This window comes from Callorhinus ursinus, unplaced genomic scaffold (assembly GCF_003265705.2).
Source record: "Callorhinus ursinus isolate GAN/ISIS: 27379988/994484 unplaced genomic scaffold, GSC_fseal_2.0 scaffold18, whole genome shotgun sequence".
NCBI classification, from domain to species: Eukaryota; Metazoa; Chordata; class Mammalia; order Carnivora; family Otariidae; genus Callorhinus; species Callorhinus ursinus.
Window position 1 is genome coordinate 1,731,181 of NW_027397080.1, and position 17,623 is coordinate 1,748,803.

Here is a 17,623-nt window from a genome sequence, read left to right on the forward strand (position 1 = left end):
GTCTGTTGATGAAAATTTTTTTTCTTTTTTAAAGTTTTTTAAGATTTTATTTAGTTATTTGACAGAGAGAGACACAGCGAGAGCTGGAACACAAGCAGGGGGAGTGGAAGAGGGAGAAGCAGGCTTCCCGCAGAGCAGGGAGCCCTATGTGGGGCTTGATCCCAGGACCCTGGGACCATGACCTGAGCCAAAGGCAGACGCTTAACGACTGAGCCACCCAGGCGCCCCAGTTGATGAAAATTTAATAAAGGAACTAGTCTCTGTTTCCAGTCCTTTCCACCTTGGTTTCTGCAACTCTCAGTGACTCACTCAACCATTACTGAGCACCTACTTATTGTCTAGTGAGGGAGGCACAGTCTCAAGTACCTAAGTTGTGTCATAAATGCAATAATAGTATGTTACAAGGAGCACAATGAAAGAAGCAACTGTCAGGAGGGAGGTGTGAATCAAGGCAGTCTTCAAAGAGGGGTGATTGGCTCATGTTCAGTTTTGAAGGTTGTCTTCCAAGACAACAGGGCCACAACACGTACTAAGGCAGAAACGCCTGGAATGCCATGGTGCCTTTAGGAAATTACATCTAACTCTGCAGGGCTGGAAGGAACATTGAGTGGATGTGAAGGAATTATGGGAGAGAGGCTTTAGTTAGATCATGCGGGGCTCCGTGCTCCAAATGGGCTTTGTGTTTTGGAGCTATCATCAGATTTGCATTTTAGAGAGATGACTCTGGCCTCGGTGGAGAGTGGACTGAAAGGGACAAGAATGGAGGCAGAAAAGAGTGAAGTCAGTCTTTGGGTCTTGGCTGGGTCGGCCAGCAGATACCCTTTCTCAGCATTGGCGTCTCCTGGCTTATGCTTGGCCAGCGCCGTGCCTCCCCGGGATCGCCCTCCCTGCTCCTCCCCGAGGGCCTCGCGGGCGGCCGGGGAAGCGAGGCGTGGGGTGGCCCTGCCTGGGTGGTCTCCTGCCCCGCCCCCACCCGCGGTGCCGTCGCCTAGCAGCGGATCCGGCCGCGCGGCTCCGGGTAATTTGCGGACCCCTCAGCCAATGGGAGGGCGTCGTCCCGGCCTGCTCCCTTTTTCTGGAGCTAAGGACGCCTCCTCCTCACTGCGTTCTCCACCTCTAGCAGCGTGGGGCGTCGCGGGCCGGTAGCTCTGCCTGCACGCGGGGCCGACTGCGGTACCCCATCGCAGCCGCCGCGGCACGCCGGCACCCCACCCTCACCCACGCCGCGCCTAAGCGGCCCTGCGGAGTCCCGACGCGGGGCTCCGCCGCGGTACCCGGGTACCAGGCCAGCTTATGGAGAATCCCAGATAACGCGGGTTGGGGGCGCCCACGCCCCCCATCCCCGCCGGCATGGCTCGGCCGCCGCCACTCCAGGAGCTGCCCCCTGGCTATACACCCCCAGCTCGAGCCGCATCACCCCAGGTGAGTGGACGGGAAGCCAGAGGGAGAAAGATTGGGACCAGGTCTAGAGACCCCCAGGTCTGTCACTCTGCGGGGTGTGATGTCTCTAAAGTGCAGGGTTATAGCCCACCCCTTAAGGGTGTGTGTGCGTCTTTCTGTGTCTTCTCGGCATCTGGCGGGTGAGACTGTGTCTGGGTTTCACCTCTGTCCACCTGAGAACAGATGTGTGCATATGTATCTTATTCTCAGAAAAGGATCCGTGCCTTCCTCGGTGTGTATGGGGGAGGGGGTGGGGGAGAGACAAGGAATAGATTTAAATATTTTCCACCTTTGGGACTCTGTCTGTGTAGCTCCTACCTGTCCTGCATCCAGAAACCAAGAAGCTGGGGCTTGGCAGAGGGTGCACATAAGGAGAAAAGGGGAGGATTTCATGCATTGTTACAGTAAAGCCTGGCTGACACTTCTCTTTCCATCCCAGATCCTAGCTGGGAGCCTGAAGGCTCCACTCTGGCTTCGTGCTTACTTCCAGGGGCTGCTCTTCTCTTTGGGCTGCGGGATCCAGAGACACTGTGGCAAAGTGCTCTTCCTGGGCCTCTTGGCCTTTGGAGCCCTGGCACTGGGTCTCCGCGTGGCCATCATTGAGACAGACCTAGAACAGCTCTGGGTGGAAGGTGAGTTGTGGACACTAGTCACAGCTGCTTGGGTATGGTGAGCCCAAGACAAGAACAGGGTGAGGAGCTGGCTACTGAGTTCTAGGGGGCCCGGCCCTGGGTCTGGAGAGGGTACATGCCTGCCAGAGCCTGGGCATCTGGGAGCAGTGCTCCCTCCCACACCTGTAAATGGACATGTGCAGATGATGGAGATGATGGAGTGAATAGGTCTGTAGAATAGTTACATGTGAGCTTGTGTGTGTCTGTGTGTTTGTTTAGCAATTATTACCAACTTTTTATGTGTGTTTTTTACTTCATGGCAGGGTTTGCAAAGGCAACCAAAATCTTTCAGTAGCAAGGACAGTAAAATATGTGCTGCAATATAACATACAGTAGAATATAGAGCAGAGTATGATTACCTGAGTAAGACAAGGCAGGGAGAGATCACAGCTGATCAGGAGAATCAAGAAAATTACAACTGGGCTGGGGAAACTGAGTAAATCATCTGGCAGGCCTCCATGGAGAGGTCCCATGCACCTAGAGTCCTCTGCACTGAGGCCCCCTGCAACCATTTAGTAGAAAAAAAGTGGCACGGGGTCTACACTTTGTGGAAACAGCGAGGTCAGATGCAACCAAATCCTCACTTCCTAATGGAAGCATTAGGTAAAAATGATTTCTTATTAATAATTTTGGCATAACCCTCCTTTCCTGGGGGCTGGTTTCATATGCTAGCCCTTCAGTAGAGTCAAACTCTCCTCTGTTCTTTCCTGGGAAATTTGCATTGGTGGGTCCCCCCAAACCTCCCCCAGCCCTGGCCCACACCCAAAGGCAGGGCCAGGTTAGAGTCTCACACCCTTGAGTTATTTCAAATGCTGGCAAGCCCTAGGATGCAGAGCAGATGTTTCTTGGAGCCTGCCTGCCTGCCTGTTGGGCTCCCACACCCCATCCCCACCCTATCCCAGCCCTCTGCAGGCTCACACATCCATATGCACTCTAGGCCAGCCCTGGGGTCCAGAGCAGATGTTTCTCTGTGCCTGCCTGCCTGCCCCCAGCCCCAGGACACACATGTGCATACATGCACACACACATACCCCCACCCACACCGCGGCTGCCTGGGTGGTCCCAAATGACTGTTGGATTTCCTGCCACAATAGAAGCTGTCTCCCCGCTCTTCCTCCTTCTTCATTCCCCAGATCTTTCCCATCTAAACATGGCTTGAACCTCCATGTTCCTCATCCTCTCTCCTGCACTCCAGCACAGGACAGGCTAGATCCTACTAGATCTTTGCTGCTGTTTGTGGAGGGGTGATGTAAAAGGGTGGTGGCCAATTCTGAGGGTTTTTTCCTTTATTTCAGAATACTGCTGTGTCCTGTATCAGCTAGGGCTGGGGTGAGGTAAAACCAGTGATCCTGACCTGATTTCTTCTCTGTACATCCGTAGTTGAGGCTTCTCCCAGCCATGCCCTAGGCAACGAGGAGCTGATCAAGGCGAGGACTAAAGAGTATTCTCTATTCTTTTCCTGTTTTGCTAATATGGAAAGCAACGAAAGAAGCAGGACACTGGCTATCAGAGTTCAGGGTCCCCTCCAGCTTTGCCATGGTGAGAGACAGAATGTGACTCGTCCTTCCTGATCAATTTTAAAGCTAAAAGACTCAGATAGATTGATCTCTAAAATAAAAAATAAATAAATAAATAAATAAACAAACAAAAAACCCCCACAACATTACAGCCCAACTAGTACTTACAGGAACAATGATTGAGCTTGAAATTGGAGCTGTCCCTGAAAACAAGGGACATGTATCTAGAAGGCAGGGTGAAACATATCAATTGGTGGAACCACTATCCTCTCAAAAACCCAAGGCTGAAACCTTGGGAGTCAGCCTCAGTTCTCCTTGCTTACCTAACTGGTTACTAAACCAGCAAATTCTTCTTTCTTAATTTCTCTCATAACAGACCCCTCCTTTTCACCCTGTGGCTGTTACTCTAGTTGAGGCCTTTCTCAGTCTATGGTCGTACATTCCTGATTATATCATTCAATATGCTTTTGCCACATGAAAGAGGAAAAAAGAAAGAGAGGGAGGGAGGGAGGCAGGCAGGCAGGAAGGAAGGAAGGAAGGAAGGAAGGAAGGAAGGAAGGAAGGAAGGAAGGAAGGACAGGAAATCTGGTAGTAGACGGTAGAGCAGTTCCAGGATGGTTAATTCAGCAACCTAAGGACATCAGCAAGGACCCAGGTTCTTCCTATCTTTCTCCTAAGCCTTCCTCAGCATGTGGGGCTTTTGTCCTCAGGCTTATCACCTCCTTGTCCCAAGTGGCTACTGCAATGGTCCCTTTTCGGAAGTGAGGGAAAATTTACCAGAAGCCCCCCAGCTGACTTCCCATTTGGTCACTTTGGCAAGAACTGTGGAGCTATGCCTAAACCGTTCACTTGGCAAAGGCAGTGGAATTACTGTGATTGACTAATCAAATTTCACCCCCTGAGGCTGGGGAGGGATCCAGCTTCCCTGAATCACTGGGCCTTTCAGAGGATGGCCAGCAAAATCAAAGTCTGTTAGAGAAGTGACCAATCTTCTGCAGGACTCACCTTCTAATCTGCCTCCACACTGCCCTCCTGTGGTGTATCTAAATCTGGCCAAGTTGGTACCCTGCTTAGAGCCCTTCCACAACTTTCTACTAGGTTCTGGGCAGTCTCCAGAATCAAGTTCAAGCTCCTTAGCAAACGTTCTAGGCCCTCCGCAACCTAACTCTTGATTTCTTCTCCAGCATTGTCTCTGCCTCACTCAGCAGTGCTGAGCCTTTGACAGTTCCCTACACCTACTTGGTCCAGAATGCCTTCTCCTGACTTCTTCCCTTGGCCAATTCCTATTCATTTCACAGCTCAGCTCCAGAATGTATTGTTAGGTGATGAAAAAGTCAGGTCATCTCACTTCTCTGCTCAAAACCTACCATGGCTCCCAATTCACTCAGAGAAGGACTGCATCACTACAATAGCTTACAGGCCCTTACATGTAAAATTTCTGGACCAAAGATTATGAACATTTCTCAGGGTCTGATATATATTACAGTATTGCTTCCCTCCAAATATCATACCAAATTACTCTCTGGTGGTAGGCTAGAGTACACTCCTATAAGCCAGCAATGAGGGCTATCATTTTTTTTATTTTGGCTAAATTGGTAGATGGTAATTTATTGCTGTTTTAATTCATATTACCTATAATATAGGATTATATATATTACCATTGTAGGATTCCCTATAAGGTGGATTCATTTTCCAAGCTGGCTAACAAGTTATAGTCTCCCTTTTGTAAAGGTACAAAAGGTTTTTTTTTTTTTTTTAAGATTTTATTTATTTGACAGAGAGAGACACAGCGAGAGAGGGAACACAAGCAGGGGGAGTGGGAGAGGGAGAAGCAGGCTTCCCGTGGAGCAGGGAGGCCGATGCGGGGCTCGATCCCAGGACCCCGGGATCATGACCTGAGCCGAAGGCAGACAATTAACGACTGAGCCACCCAGGCGCCCCCAAAAGTTTTTAAAAGATGTGTTGATTTTGATGTCTCCTTCCCCTGTTCTCCTTCCTCCCCACTCAGTCTTTTTTACTCCAGTTCTTTCTCATTTTTCGGTCCCACAATCTCTTTCCCAGCAACCATTTAATAATAATTCCTTATCTGTTCCTACTTTGTGCTGGGCAGTTTCCTAAGTACTTTACCTGCATTGATTCTAATTCCACCAAGGTAGGCCCTGTCCCCATTTGACAGATGAGGAAATTGAGGGCAGAGAGACTAAGTCATTTGTCCCAAGCACAGGCTAAATGTCAGAGCCCAAGCTCAAGGCCGGATGTGTCCAGAGCCTCTGGCTTCTCCCTTACACCTGCTGTCTCTCCTTGCCCGCACAGTACATCCCAGTTCATCTGTCCTCATGTCTGTCATCATCATGGTTGTCAGCTGAGGTTTACTTTTTCCTTTGCCTCATTTTTTTTCTGAGGATCTTTATTTTCTTTGATGTTGTACTTTACATGTCCAGTGTTTCTTTCTCTTGCTTTCTTGATAGCTCTTTCTGGGCTCCTTCCTTCTCCTGTGCCTCCCTCCCCTCGGCAAACTCACTTACTATGAGGAGCTTATTTCTGTCCCCTCCTGTCCCTCCTTGCGGCAGCTCTGGCCTAAGCCTGGTGAAATAAACACTGCAGGGCAGGCCTGGGAGGGGAGTGGGGAGTCAGGGAAGGAAGAAAATGGTGGTCGTGCACAGCATGGCTTCGTGAGCCTGTATTTGTGAGGGAGGGCACGGAATGTGATCTGAGTGGGGAGGTGTGAGCATGTGGGTAAATCTGTGGGGGGGCGTGTACTAAGGGTGTGCAGCTCCCATGAGTGAGGAGATTATACGGGTTTGGAAAAGAGACTGGGGAGCACGACGATCGCAGGTGGGGCTGGAGTCTCACAGAAGGGGTACGTGTGGGCCGCAGAGGTGGCAGGAACCCAACAGGAAGAGGCCCCGGATGTGTGGCAGCAGAACTGGGCCTAAGACCAGACCAAGTCCAGAAAGCCACAACGGAGGTTTAGCCCTTGCCCTTGCCCTTGCCCTCCTCCAAACCCCACTCAGGTCACGTCCCCTCACAGCACCCCTGCCCACCCACCCCCACAATGCAGGACTGGAGGGGTCCCAAGATCAAGGAGCCTGAGGCAGGCCTGGCACTGTGCCTCCCCGTTGCCTGGACAGTGAGATCTGGGGCCTGGAACCCTTTCTTCCCCTTGGCCCGTGTTGATGTCACCTCCGCCAGGTGATCCCAGGTAACTTACATGAGTAGAAGCAGCATGTTGACAGCATCCCACTGAAGTCTGTCTGATCCTCCCCCTCACCTGTGCCCCCACAGGGCCCATTATTACCAGACACTGGTAATTGTCTGGCATAACAATTTGCAAAAAGACGTATGGCTAGAAAGCACTGCCTGAGACAACCTGACCCAGGAACCAGCCCTAGCACTAGACCTGTTCTGTGAGGAGACCCTCCCATTAGCAGCCTCCCTGTTGATCCCTTTTGCCCCTCCTTGTGTTCCTCACCAGAACATAGAGGGGCTGAGTGAGGGCTCCCTTACCGGGATACCTCCGTAACCCCAGCCCTGGCCCAACTCATACTGACCTCTCATTTTGAAGTAATTTGCCCCACACCGAGCCAACCTGGTTCCGGTTTAAATCTTAGACCACACAAGAATTCCATCCAACTGAGGTGTCTCTCACTTCCACGCAAAGCTCCAGATTCTAAGCGGAGTGCCAGGAGCTTGGGGAGTCAGCACGACCATCAAGGAAAAAGCAGGGGCTCCTCTGAGAGCACTTCTCCCACTCGTCGTGGGAGGCCTCAGCCGGCGAGGGTCCCACAGCCCCAGAGCTCGGACCCCCAGCTTTCTCTCTCTGCTCTGACAGCGGGCAGCCGGGTGAGCCAGGAGTTACATTACACCAAGGAGAAGCTGGGGGACGAGGCTGCATACACCTCCCAGATGTTGATACAGACCCCACGCCAGGAAGGGGAGAATGTCCTCACACCTGAGGCACTTGGCCTCCACCTCCAGGCAGCCCTCACCGCCAGTAAAGTGCAAGTATCACTCTATGGAAAGTGAGTCTGGCTGAGTCCCCGAGCAGCTGGGAGTGAGGCGCGCTGTGGCAGGGCTGGCGTGGGAATCCTCCTCTTCTGCTGATCTCTTGCGCCCTGGCCATTTCAGGTCCTGGGATTTGAACAAAATCTGCTACAAGTCAGGAATTCCCCTAATTGAAAATGGAATGATTGAGCGGGTGAGTGTCCTGAGCCGTTCTTTGAGACTGGGCCGAGGGGGACTTTTTTCTGCAAGTAGGGGGGGGCTCTGAGAGACGGGGAGGTTAAAAGTTGGGAGGTGGGAGGTTACCGAGGGTGTCCTACAGAGACTGTGGAGAAAGGAGCCCAGGAACAAGACTGATGTGGCCTGGGCTGTCCCTGGCAGATGATTGAGAAGCTGTTTCCGTGCGTGATCCTCACCCCCCTCGACTGCTTCTGGGAGGGAGCCAAACTCCAAGGAGGCTCTGCCTACTTGCCGTGAGTGCCACCACAGCCGCCCCCAGGCCCTGCCTCAGCTAGGCTGGGACGCCCCCCCCCCCAGAAGAGAGGGTGGGCGGCAAGAGGATGATCAAAACCTTACCGAGGGCCTAAGCCACCTGTTAGGCCGGGGCCAGAGCACAGGATGCCCCACGGCTCTCTCCACATCACCCTTCTCCTGGCCTCCGAAGGAAAGTTAGACTTGTCTTATTTAGACAAAGCAGAACAAAGAGAAAAATAGATCCCCAGAAAGCGACTTTGCCCAGGAGAGGTAGCTATGAGCTAAGCCGCTGCACAGGCCAGAAGGAGAAGCTGTTGGAGGCGGGTGTCCACGTGGTTATGTATTAGAACCAAAGGTGGATGGCTTGGGAAGGGACGGTGGGGCTCGTCTGGCCTTTTCCATGTATTAAGTACTGTCTGTCCTCATGTCCGTCTCAGTGCAGCCACCTGGCGGACTGGTGTAGCCTGGGAGTTCTGGGAAGCTCAGCATTGCCGACCCTTCATACAGAGGGATGGATGAGCAGCTGGGAGGAGGCTGGGGTACAGCAGGGGTCCCCAGCAGCATTTTGGGGAGTGGGAATTGATCCTTTACCCTCACCAACCACGGGCTCTCCCCTCAGCGGCCGTCCTGACATCCAGTGGACCAACCTGGATCCAGAGCAGCTGCTGGAGGAACTAGGCCCCTTTGCCTCCCTCGAGGGCTTCCGGGAGCTGCTAGACAAGGCGCAGGTGGGCCAGGCCTATGTGGGGCGGCCCTGTCTTCACCCTGACGATCTCCACTGCCCGCCTAGTGCCCCTAACCATCATGGCAAGCAGGTGGGTGCCGGCCAAGTTTGCCAGAGAAAGGCTGTTTTCCTTCTCTCTTCTGGGAGAGAGCAAATTGTGCTCTGTGCTCTGCCTCCCATTTCCTGGACATTGTTACCCTGCCCCCATTCTGCCTCATGCCTAGACCCTTCCCTCCCCATTCAGTTTCCCTAAGAAACCCTCACGTGGTATATGAATCCCTTTGTGCTTTTCTAAGCCCAGGGACGCTGGACTTCATCCAAGCGGACTTGTACAGAGAAACTGAGGACAAATGAGCTAAGCACAAGTATCATACCAAGTTTCCTGAGTGTCTCTGTGGCCCTGTGAATGTGAACCTTTTTCCAAAACCCACCAAAGTTACTCCAGCTCTTCCCAGAAGCCTATTTCCAGGCCTCTGCTTCCTCTTGTGGCCTCCTCACTGCAGGACAAGAGCTGTTCACTTTCAGAGTAGGCGAGAGGCTCAGGAGAATGGTTATGTCCACTTCAGGCTACAGAGCCCCGTGGCAGGTGTGGCTCCTGGAGGTACCCCAGGGGCCCCCGGTTACCCACAGCCAGGGCCTCTCCTGTCCCCCTCCAGGCTCCCAATGTGGCTCAGGAGCTGAGTGGGGGCTGCCACGGCTTTTCCCACAAATTTATGCACTGGCAGGAGGAATTGCTGCTGGGGGGCATCTCCAGAGACCCCCAAGGACAGCTGCTGAGGTAAGGCCTCCCTGGAGGCTGGCAAGGGGGCCCCAGGCATGGCCATCCACACTCTGATTCCAGGCGGCTCCAGCAAAGCCCCCCCTCTTCAGCCCCCGTTGGGTGCTCTGGCCCACTCTGACCCCCAGCTCTCCCCTACCCACCGCCAGGGCAGAGGCCCTGCAGAGCACCTTCCTGCTGATGAGTCCCCGCCAGCTGTATGAGCACTTCCGAGGCGACTACCAGACGCATGACATCGGCTGGAGTGAGGAGCAGGCCGGCACAGTGCTGCAAGCCTGGCAGCGGCGCTTTGTGCAGGTCCGTGCAGAGCCGGGCAAGGGTGGTGCCCGAGGCCGTCCCCTCCTGCCCCTCACATCTACCCCGTCTCTCCAGCTGGCTCAGGAGGCCCTGCCTCAGAATTCATCCCAGCAGATCCATGCCTTTTCCTCCACCACCCTGGATGACATCCTGCACGCTTTCTCTGAAGTCAGTGCTGCCCGCGTGGTGGGAGGCTATCTGCTCATGGTGGGTCCTGCTCCCAGCGCCTTGCCCCAGCCTCTACCCGGTGCTCCCCCGGGAACCACCGTCCGAGCCTGTGCCTTCTCTCCCCACAGCTAGCCTATGCCTGTGTGACAATGCTGCGCTGGGACTGTGCCCAGTCCCAGGGTGCGGTGGGCCTTGCAGGGGTGCTGCTGGTAGCCCTGGCAGTGGCCTCAGGCCTTGGGCTCTGCTCCCTGCTTGGCATCGCCTTCAATGCTGCCACTACCCAGGTACACCAGGACTCCAGGGCAGACTCGGGGCCCACAGTCCAGGCTACTCAGTTCCTCCAGCTATCCCCGCTGTGCCCCTCCAGGTGCTGCCCTTCCTGGCACTGGGCATCGGTGTGGATGACATATTCCTGCTGGCACATGCCTTCACAGAGGCCCCCCCTGGCACCCCTCTCCAGGTGAGGCCTCATCCTCCAGCCTGGGCTCGTCTGAAGCAGCTCAGCATAGAGCCTCTTGGCCGGGGCACCTGGGTGGCTCAGTGGGTTAAGTGTCTGACTCTTGATTTCGGCTGAGGTCATGATCTCAGGGTCCTGGGATCGAGCCCTGTGTTGGGCTCTGCTCCTGGCGGGGAGCCTGCTTGAGATTCTCTCCCTCTGCCCTTCCCCCTGCTCATGCTCGCTCATGTTCTCTCGCTCTCTCTCAAATAAATAAGTAAATGTTTTTTTTCTTTTTTTAAAAAAAGAGCCTCTTGGCTTAGGGGACCTTAGGCTGGTAAACTGTCTGTGCCTCAGTTTCCTCATCTGTAAGGGTGTGGTGAGGATCGGTGATAACTCCGGCTGAATGCTTGGAACAGTGTGAGTGACGCGTGTGAGCTACTCCGTAAGTGTGAGCTGCCGTGTGGTTACTGTCCCCCCCTCTGCCATCCCAAGCTCCCAAGCCTCCCCTCCGCTCTACCTTGAGGACCCACAGCTCCTCCCCTGTCCTGGCAGGAGCGCACAGGCGAGTGTCTGCAGCGCACGGGGACCAGCGTGGCGCTCACATCCATCAACCACATGGTGGCCTTCTTCATGGCCGCCCTCGTTCCCATCCCTGCACTGCGGGCCTTCTCCTTGCAGGTGAGGCCTCAGCAAACGGCCCCGTCGCCCAGTGAGGGCAGCCTGAAGCCGGGGGCCTGCTTCATCCAGCCTTTGTGTCCCCCCTGTCCTTCCCCCAGGCAGCCATAGTGGTCGGCTGCAACTTCGCGGCCGTGATGCTTGTCTTCCCGGCGGTCCTCAGCCTGGACCTGCACCGGCGCCACTGCCAGCGCCTTGACGTGCTCTGCTGCTTTTCTAGGTACTCTCCCTGCGTCCCCACCCCCGGCCTGCCAGCCCTCACCTCCGGGGCCCCGTCCCGTCCCGTCCCCTCACTGGCATCCCCACAGACCTGTCACCCGCACTCTCTGCCTCTTCCAGGCCCTGCTCTGCTCGGGTGATTCAGATTCTGCCCCGGGAGCTAGGGGATGGGACAGGACCAGTGGGCATTGCCCACCTGACGGCCACAGTTCAAGCCTTCACCCGCTGTGAAGCCAGCAGCCAGCATGTCGTCACCATCCTGCCCCCCCGAGCCCGCTTGGTGCCCCCACCTTCCGACCCACTGGGCTCTGAGCTCTTCAGCCCAGGAGGGTCCACACGGGACCTCCTAGGCCAAGAGGAGGGGACCAGGCAAAAGGCAACCTGCAGCTCCCTGCCCTGTGCCCGCTGGAGTCTTGCCCATTTCGCCCGCTATCAGTTCGCACCCTGGCTGCTCCAGGCGCACAGCAAGGTGAGGCTCTAGGCCTGGAGAAGTTGGGGGGAGCCAGGGCAGAGGCTTAGGTGTGGGCAGAGGGCCGAGCCCGCCACCTGAGTGCTGGGGGCGGGGGTGGGGGGGCATCCCTGGGCCTCCAGCTTGGTTGCCGTTTCCCACAGGCCATGGTGCTGGTGCTCTTTGGGGCTCTTCTGGGCCTGAGCCTCTACGGAGCCACCCTGGTGCAGGACGGGCTGGCCCTGACGGATGTGGTGCCTCGGGGCACCAAGGAGCATGCCTTCCTGAGCGCCCAGCTCAGGTACTTCTCCCTGTATGAGGTGGCCCTGGTGACACAGGGTGGCTTTGACTACGCCCACTCCCAACGCGCCCTCTTTGATCTGCACCAGCGCTTCAGTTCTCTCAAGGCCGTGCTGCCCCGCCCTGCCACCCAGGCGCCCCGCACCTGGCTGCACTATTACCGGAACTGGCTACAGGGTGAGAGGCAAGGCAGTTGGTGGGGAGGGCTGCCGCAGGCCCGAGCCCCTGGGGCCACAAGCTAATGCACACTCCCTCATTCTCCCCTAGGGATCCAGGCTGCCTTTGACCAGGACTGGGCTTCCGGGCGCATTAGCCACCTCTCGTACCGCAACGGCTCCGAGGATGGGGCACTGGCCTACAAGCTGCTCATCCAGACCGGGGATGCCCAAGAGCCTTTGGATTTCAGCCAGGTTGGAAGAGGGGCTGGAAGGGTCGGGATGCACAGAGGGGCTCTAGGCCTCGTGGGCCCAGACCTTCAGCCCTCTCTGCCTCTGCAGCTGACCACAAGGAAGCTGGTAGATAAGGAGGGGCTGATTCCACCCGAGCTCTTCTACGTGGGGCTGACCATGTGGGTAAGCAGTGACCCGCTGGGCCTGGCAGCCTCACAGGCCAACTTCTACCCCCCACCTCCCGAGTGGCTGCATGACAAGTACGACACCACCGGGGAGAACCTTCGCAGTGAGTCCCGGGGGTGGGGGGCGCCGGCAGGGGGAGCCCAGCAAGAGCCTCAGCCTGGGCCCACACAGGCCCTACCCTAAGGCCCTGCCCACTGCTCCCCGTGCTCACTGGTCACCCCCCTTCCCTGCTACCCCCTACCCTCCACAGTCCCGGCAGCCCAGCCCCTGGAATTTGCCCAGTTCCCCTTCCTACTGCATGGCCTCCAGAAGACCGCAGACTTCGTGGAGGCCATCGAGGGGGCCCGGGCAGCGTGCGCCGAGGCAGGCCGGGCCGGGGTGCGTGCCTACCCCAGCGGCTCCCCCTTCCTCTTCTGGGAGCAGTATCTGGGCCTGCGGCGCTACTTCCTGCTGGCTATCTGCATCCTGCTGGTATGCACTTTCCTCGTCTGTGCCCTGCTGCTGCTCAACCCCTGGACGGCCGGCCTCATAGTGAGTCCTCGCAGGGATGAGGCGAGAGAGACCCATGGCTCCCCGACCCTGCCCCACCCTGCCCATCGTCCTTTCTCCCAGGAGCCCTGGGTGAGCCCTGCCTTCCCCAGGTACTGGTCCTGGCGATGATGACTGTGGAGCTCTTTGGCATCATGGGTTTCCTGGGCATCAAACTGAGTGCCATCCCCGTGGTGATCCTTGTGGCCTCTGTAGGCATTGGTGTTGAGTTCACAGTCCACGTGGCTCTGGTGAGCACAGGCACTGGGGGAGGGGTGGACCAGCTGATTCAGTATTCAACAAATATTTATTAAGCACCTACTATGTGCTAGGTACTATTTAAGAATTGGTTTCAAAAAAAAAAAAAAGAATTGGTTTCAAGTCCCTGTTCAGGCACAGCCCCCCCCAAAAAAAGAATTGGGGATATAGGGGCGCTTGGCTAGCTCATTTGGTAGAGCATGTTACTCTTGATCTCAGGGACATGAGTTGGAGCCCCACTTGGGTATAGAGATTACTTAAATAAATAAACTTTAAAGAAAAGAATTGGGGTACAAGAGCAATACAGACAGGCTTTACCTTCAAGGAGATTATATCCTATAGTGTAGAGATAAACAATAAACATTAAAGAAATAAATAAGCAGCCATTTCAGCGGAGAGGAGGGGACAAAGGCCTGGCCGAAATGGGGACCGAATGGAAGGTGAGAAAATGGGAACCAGTAGTTTTTTGGATGGTTTTACTGTGAAGGGGTCAGAGAAACAGGACGGTAGCCGGGTGACAATGTGAGCAAAGGAGGGGTTCTTCCGGGACAGAGGCTCGGCCTCTCCCAAAGCTCCGGGTTCCCTGGCCGAGGAGGAGTGGGGGCCGGGAGCACCGACACAAAAGCTGGCTAGACCCCACAAACAGCTCCCTTCCTTTTCCCCCATGATAGCCCTGTCCTTCTGATTACAAGAGGGATATACACTCCCTGGAGGGGGGGGCAAAGTCAGCACGCGGACAAGTACAAAGAAAGAATTAGAAATCCTCTGAAATCCCATCCAAACAAGTAACTGGGACCCCTTTGGTGTCCATCCTGCTGGACTTCTGGACTGGGATCAGCAAACTTTTTCTGTAGAGAGCCAGACAGTAAATATCTTAGATGTGGCAGGCCAGAGTCTCCGAGGGGGTCCTGCCGTGGTAACACTGAAGCAGCCACAGACAATAATATGTCCACGGATGAATGGGTGTGGCTGCGTGTCAGCTAAACTTTATTTACAAAAACGGGTGACGGGCTTTGTTTGCCAAATATTCTAGACTTCTGTGTCTCACCAGATACGTATGCAGTGTTACCTAAATAGACTCATGCATACTTCCTGGACAGTTCCCAGCTCGGTTTACCTGGCCCGGGAGCCCTAGGGACAGATGAGAAGTTGGGGGCCTGGCTGGCCAAGGAGCAGCTATAGGGCCTCTCTGCCCCCACAGGGCTTCCTGACCACCCAGGGTAGCCGGAACCTGCGGGCTGCCTGTGCCCTAGAGCACACATTTGCCCCAGTGACCGATGGGGCCGTCTCCACATTGCTGGGTCTGCTCATGCTTGCTGGGTCCAACTTTGACTTCATCATAAGGTAGGGGAGGGCTGGGGCAGGGAGGTGTGGCCTGCCTGCGCTGGCCGCCAGGGGCTGCCCGGGCTGACCACCTGCCCCCCACACAGGTACTTTTTCGTGGTGCTAACAGTGCTCACGCTCCTGGGCCTCCTCCATGGGCTCGTGCTGCTGCCCGTGCTGCTGTCCATCCTGGGCCCCCCGCCAGAGGTGACCATACCCTCCCCCCTGCTCCCAGCCCAGGGGATGGCGTGGGACAGGCGAGGGAAGAGTCAGAGCCAGAAAAATAATCTCCTCAGTGGCCAAAAGACAGGACTCAACTCACAAGGACCCTCCCTGTGAGATCAGCTGAGGGTAGTAGCCTCTCCCTTGGCCCCAACACCGTGTCCCTGCCCCTCAGCTTTCCTGGCTTCTTTATGGGACCCACCTTGGCATTTAGGATCCAGAGCAAGGTGCAGGGTTTGTCCTAGGCCTTAACGTCCTGTCCCTTGTCAGCTCTGGATCCTTCTGGAAGCCAACAAGGGCCACAGCTTCCCAACGATCATGGTGACGCACGAGTGAGCTGCTAAAGGGGACTATGGTGCCAGGACCCCTGGGCTCACTGGGACCGGTGTCTCCCCCCAGGTGGTACAGATGTACAAGGAGAGCCCAGAGGTCCTCAGACCCCCAGCTCCACAGGAAGGAGGGCTCAGGTGGGGGTTGTCCCCCACCCTGCCCCAGAGCTTTGCCAGAGTGACTACCTCCGTGACGGTGGCCCTCCACCCACCCCCACTGCCTGGTGCCTACATCCACCCAGCCTCCGATGAGCCCCCTTGGTCCCCTGTTGCCACACCAGCTGCCAGCGCCCCTAGCAACCTCAGTTCTAGGGGACCATGTCCAGCCACTGGGTGAAAGAGCGCCTGAAGCCTGGAGACCCTGCTTGGGCCACGTGAAGTCACTGGGAAGCAATGGGTGGGTTACCGACTGCAGGATGGACTCCCAGAGAGCCCGGCTGCCGCTGTCCGCCTGCATGCCGTCCCCTGCCTCAGCCGTCCCAGACCTCCCTGCTGCCATTCGAGACCACCAGCCTCTGGGCTCAGAGTATCTCGCACGCCGGGTTCTGTGTGCCTGCGCCTGTCCGGGTGCGGGGAGAAGCCAGCAATTCGGGCTGCAGTCGGCCCTCCCCCCACCCACCCTGTGCTACTGGCCCCTAGCCGACCAAGACGGAGGGGTCCTCTAGCACTCTTCGCGAGGCCTGGCCCCCCACGCTTGGTAACTCCTGAGTAGGCTGTCTGTATCTCTGCCCACATCCTACCACATAAATTATTTATATGAAGATGTTTATTTTTGTAGTTTGTATAGATGTTAGCTACGCTGAAAGTTTTATTTTTAAAGAGTGAAATATATTCTATATGAACTCATCTCAAATGACTTTGGTGCTTTTCTTTTGAACAAACGGGAGTTTGCGGGTATAGAAATATAGTCTAAGTTCCTGGGGCTACTCTAGTAGCACCTGGGAAAGGCCCCAGGTGCTAAATTTTTGTCACATAATTTGGGTCTATTTACTCACCTGGCAAGTGAAGATGATGTTCAGCAAACATGTTGAACATATAGTTGGTAATAGGACCTGGGTTAAGTGCTTAGCATGTGAAATGATACAAATGTTTTTGTTGTCAAACTCTACCGTGTGGCTTTCAGAGCCATCACAATCCAGCCCTGTCCACCTCTCCAGCTCATTGCCCACCCTTCTGTTTCAGCAGCATGGGGGGCATGGGTGGAGGGGCAGAGCCAGGCAACAGGCAGAAGGTGAGGAGGAAGCAGATAGGGAAAGCAGCCAGCTGAAGCAGAGATGGAAATAGCAGGGTCTGGGGAGATATTTTAGGAGCTTTATGTCTAAACCAACCTAAGGCGAGAGGCCTCTGCAAGTCAGCTGTCTGGTGCCCCAGAGGCATCTCTGGCCAGACAGCCAGGGGATGGATGAGTGGGGGAACTGTTTGGAAACTGAGATTGTGCTATAGCAGCCAATGAGGTGCTGTATTTAAGCTGTTCATTCTGTGATGTCATATAGCCCCACTGTACAGAGGCCTTGAAGATTCTGGCCACACCGCAGGGCTAGACTAGAGTACCTCACCCTATGAGGTAGGAAAGGCCTTTTATTGCCCTTCCCCAACTATTCCAGGGCCCAGTCTCAAGAGACACAAATATCCACTCTGTGTTCCAGTCACCCACTCACCAAGAACAACCCCACCTTAAGAGCACTGCCTTCCCATATCCTTCCCACCAGGCTAAAGGCCAGAAAATCACGTTCCGACTAAATCCGAAATTAATTAATTAAATACATAAACAAACTTACAGCAGTTGAGTCAACACTAAAATACATAGGGGCATCTGGGTGGCTCAGTTGGTTAAGGGTCTGCCTTCAGCTCGGGTCATGGTCCCGGAGTCCTGCGATCAAGTCCTGAGATCAAGTCCCACATCAGGCTCCCGGCTCAGTGTGGAACCTGCTCCCTCTCCCTCTGCTGCTCCGCCTGCTTGTGTGTGTGCTCTCTCTTGCTCTCTTGCTCTCTGTGTCAAATAAATAAAATCTTTTTTTTTATTTTTATTTTTTTTAAAGATTTTATTTATTTATTTGAGACAGAGACAATGAGAGATAGAGAGCATGAGAGGGAGGAGGGTCAGAGGGAGAAGCAGACTCCCCGCCGAGCAGGGAGCCCGATGCAGGACTCGATCCCAGGACTCCAGGATCATGACCTGAGCCGAAGGCAGTCGCTTAACCAACTGAGCCACCCAGGCGCCCCTAAAATCTTTTTT

The 17,623-nt window shown here is 55.2% G+C and overlaps 1 protein-coding gene across 4 annotated transcripts; it reads left to right on the forward strand.

Moving 5' to 3' along the window:
• The first annotated feature begins 1,116 nt into the window (after nucleotides 1–1,116).
• On the forward strand, nucleotides 1,117–16,233 carry PTCH2 (patched 2). Of its 4 annotated transcripts, XM_025856757.2 has the most exons (22): nucleotides 1,117–1,422; nucleotides 1,880–2,072; nucleotides 7,461–7,650; nucleotides 7,757–7,826; nucleotides 8,012–8,103; nucleotides 8,724–8,919; nucleotides 9,485–9,606; nucleotides 9,756–9,903; nucleotides 9,979–10,110; nucleotides 10,200–10,355; nucleotides 10,439–10,531; nucleotides 11,063–11,188; nucleotides 11,287–11,405; nucleotides 11,525–11,873; nucleotides 12,017–12,329; nucleotides 12,420–12,562; nucleotides 12,650–12,830; nucleotides 12,978–13,258; nucleotides 13,369–13,506; nucleotides 14,715–14,857; nucleotides 14,944–15,043; nucleotides 15,458–16,233. In XM_025856757.2, exons 1-22 carry the CDS (start codon nucleotides 1,351–1,353, stop codon nucleotides 15,722–15,724), a joined length of 3,624 nt encoding a protein of 1,207 aa, XP_025712542.1. In that variant the 5' UTR covers nucleotides 1,117–1,350; the 3' UTR covers nucleotides 15,725–16,233. The 4 variants fall into 4 exon arrangements, with proteins under 4 accessions (XP_025712542.1, XP_073758808.1, XP_073758807.1 ...); XM_073902707.1 differs by lacking the exons at nucleotides 14,944–15,043; nucleotides 15,458–16,233 and having other exon boundaries at nucleotides 12,650–12,801; nucleotides 14,715–14,851; XM_073902706.1 differs by lacking the exons at nucleotides 13,369–13,506; nucleotides 14,715–14,857; nucleotides 14,944–15,043.
• The last annotated feature ends 1,390 nt before the right edge of the window (nucleotides 16,234–17,623 follow it).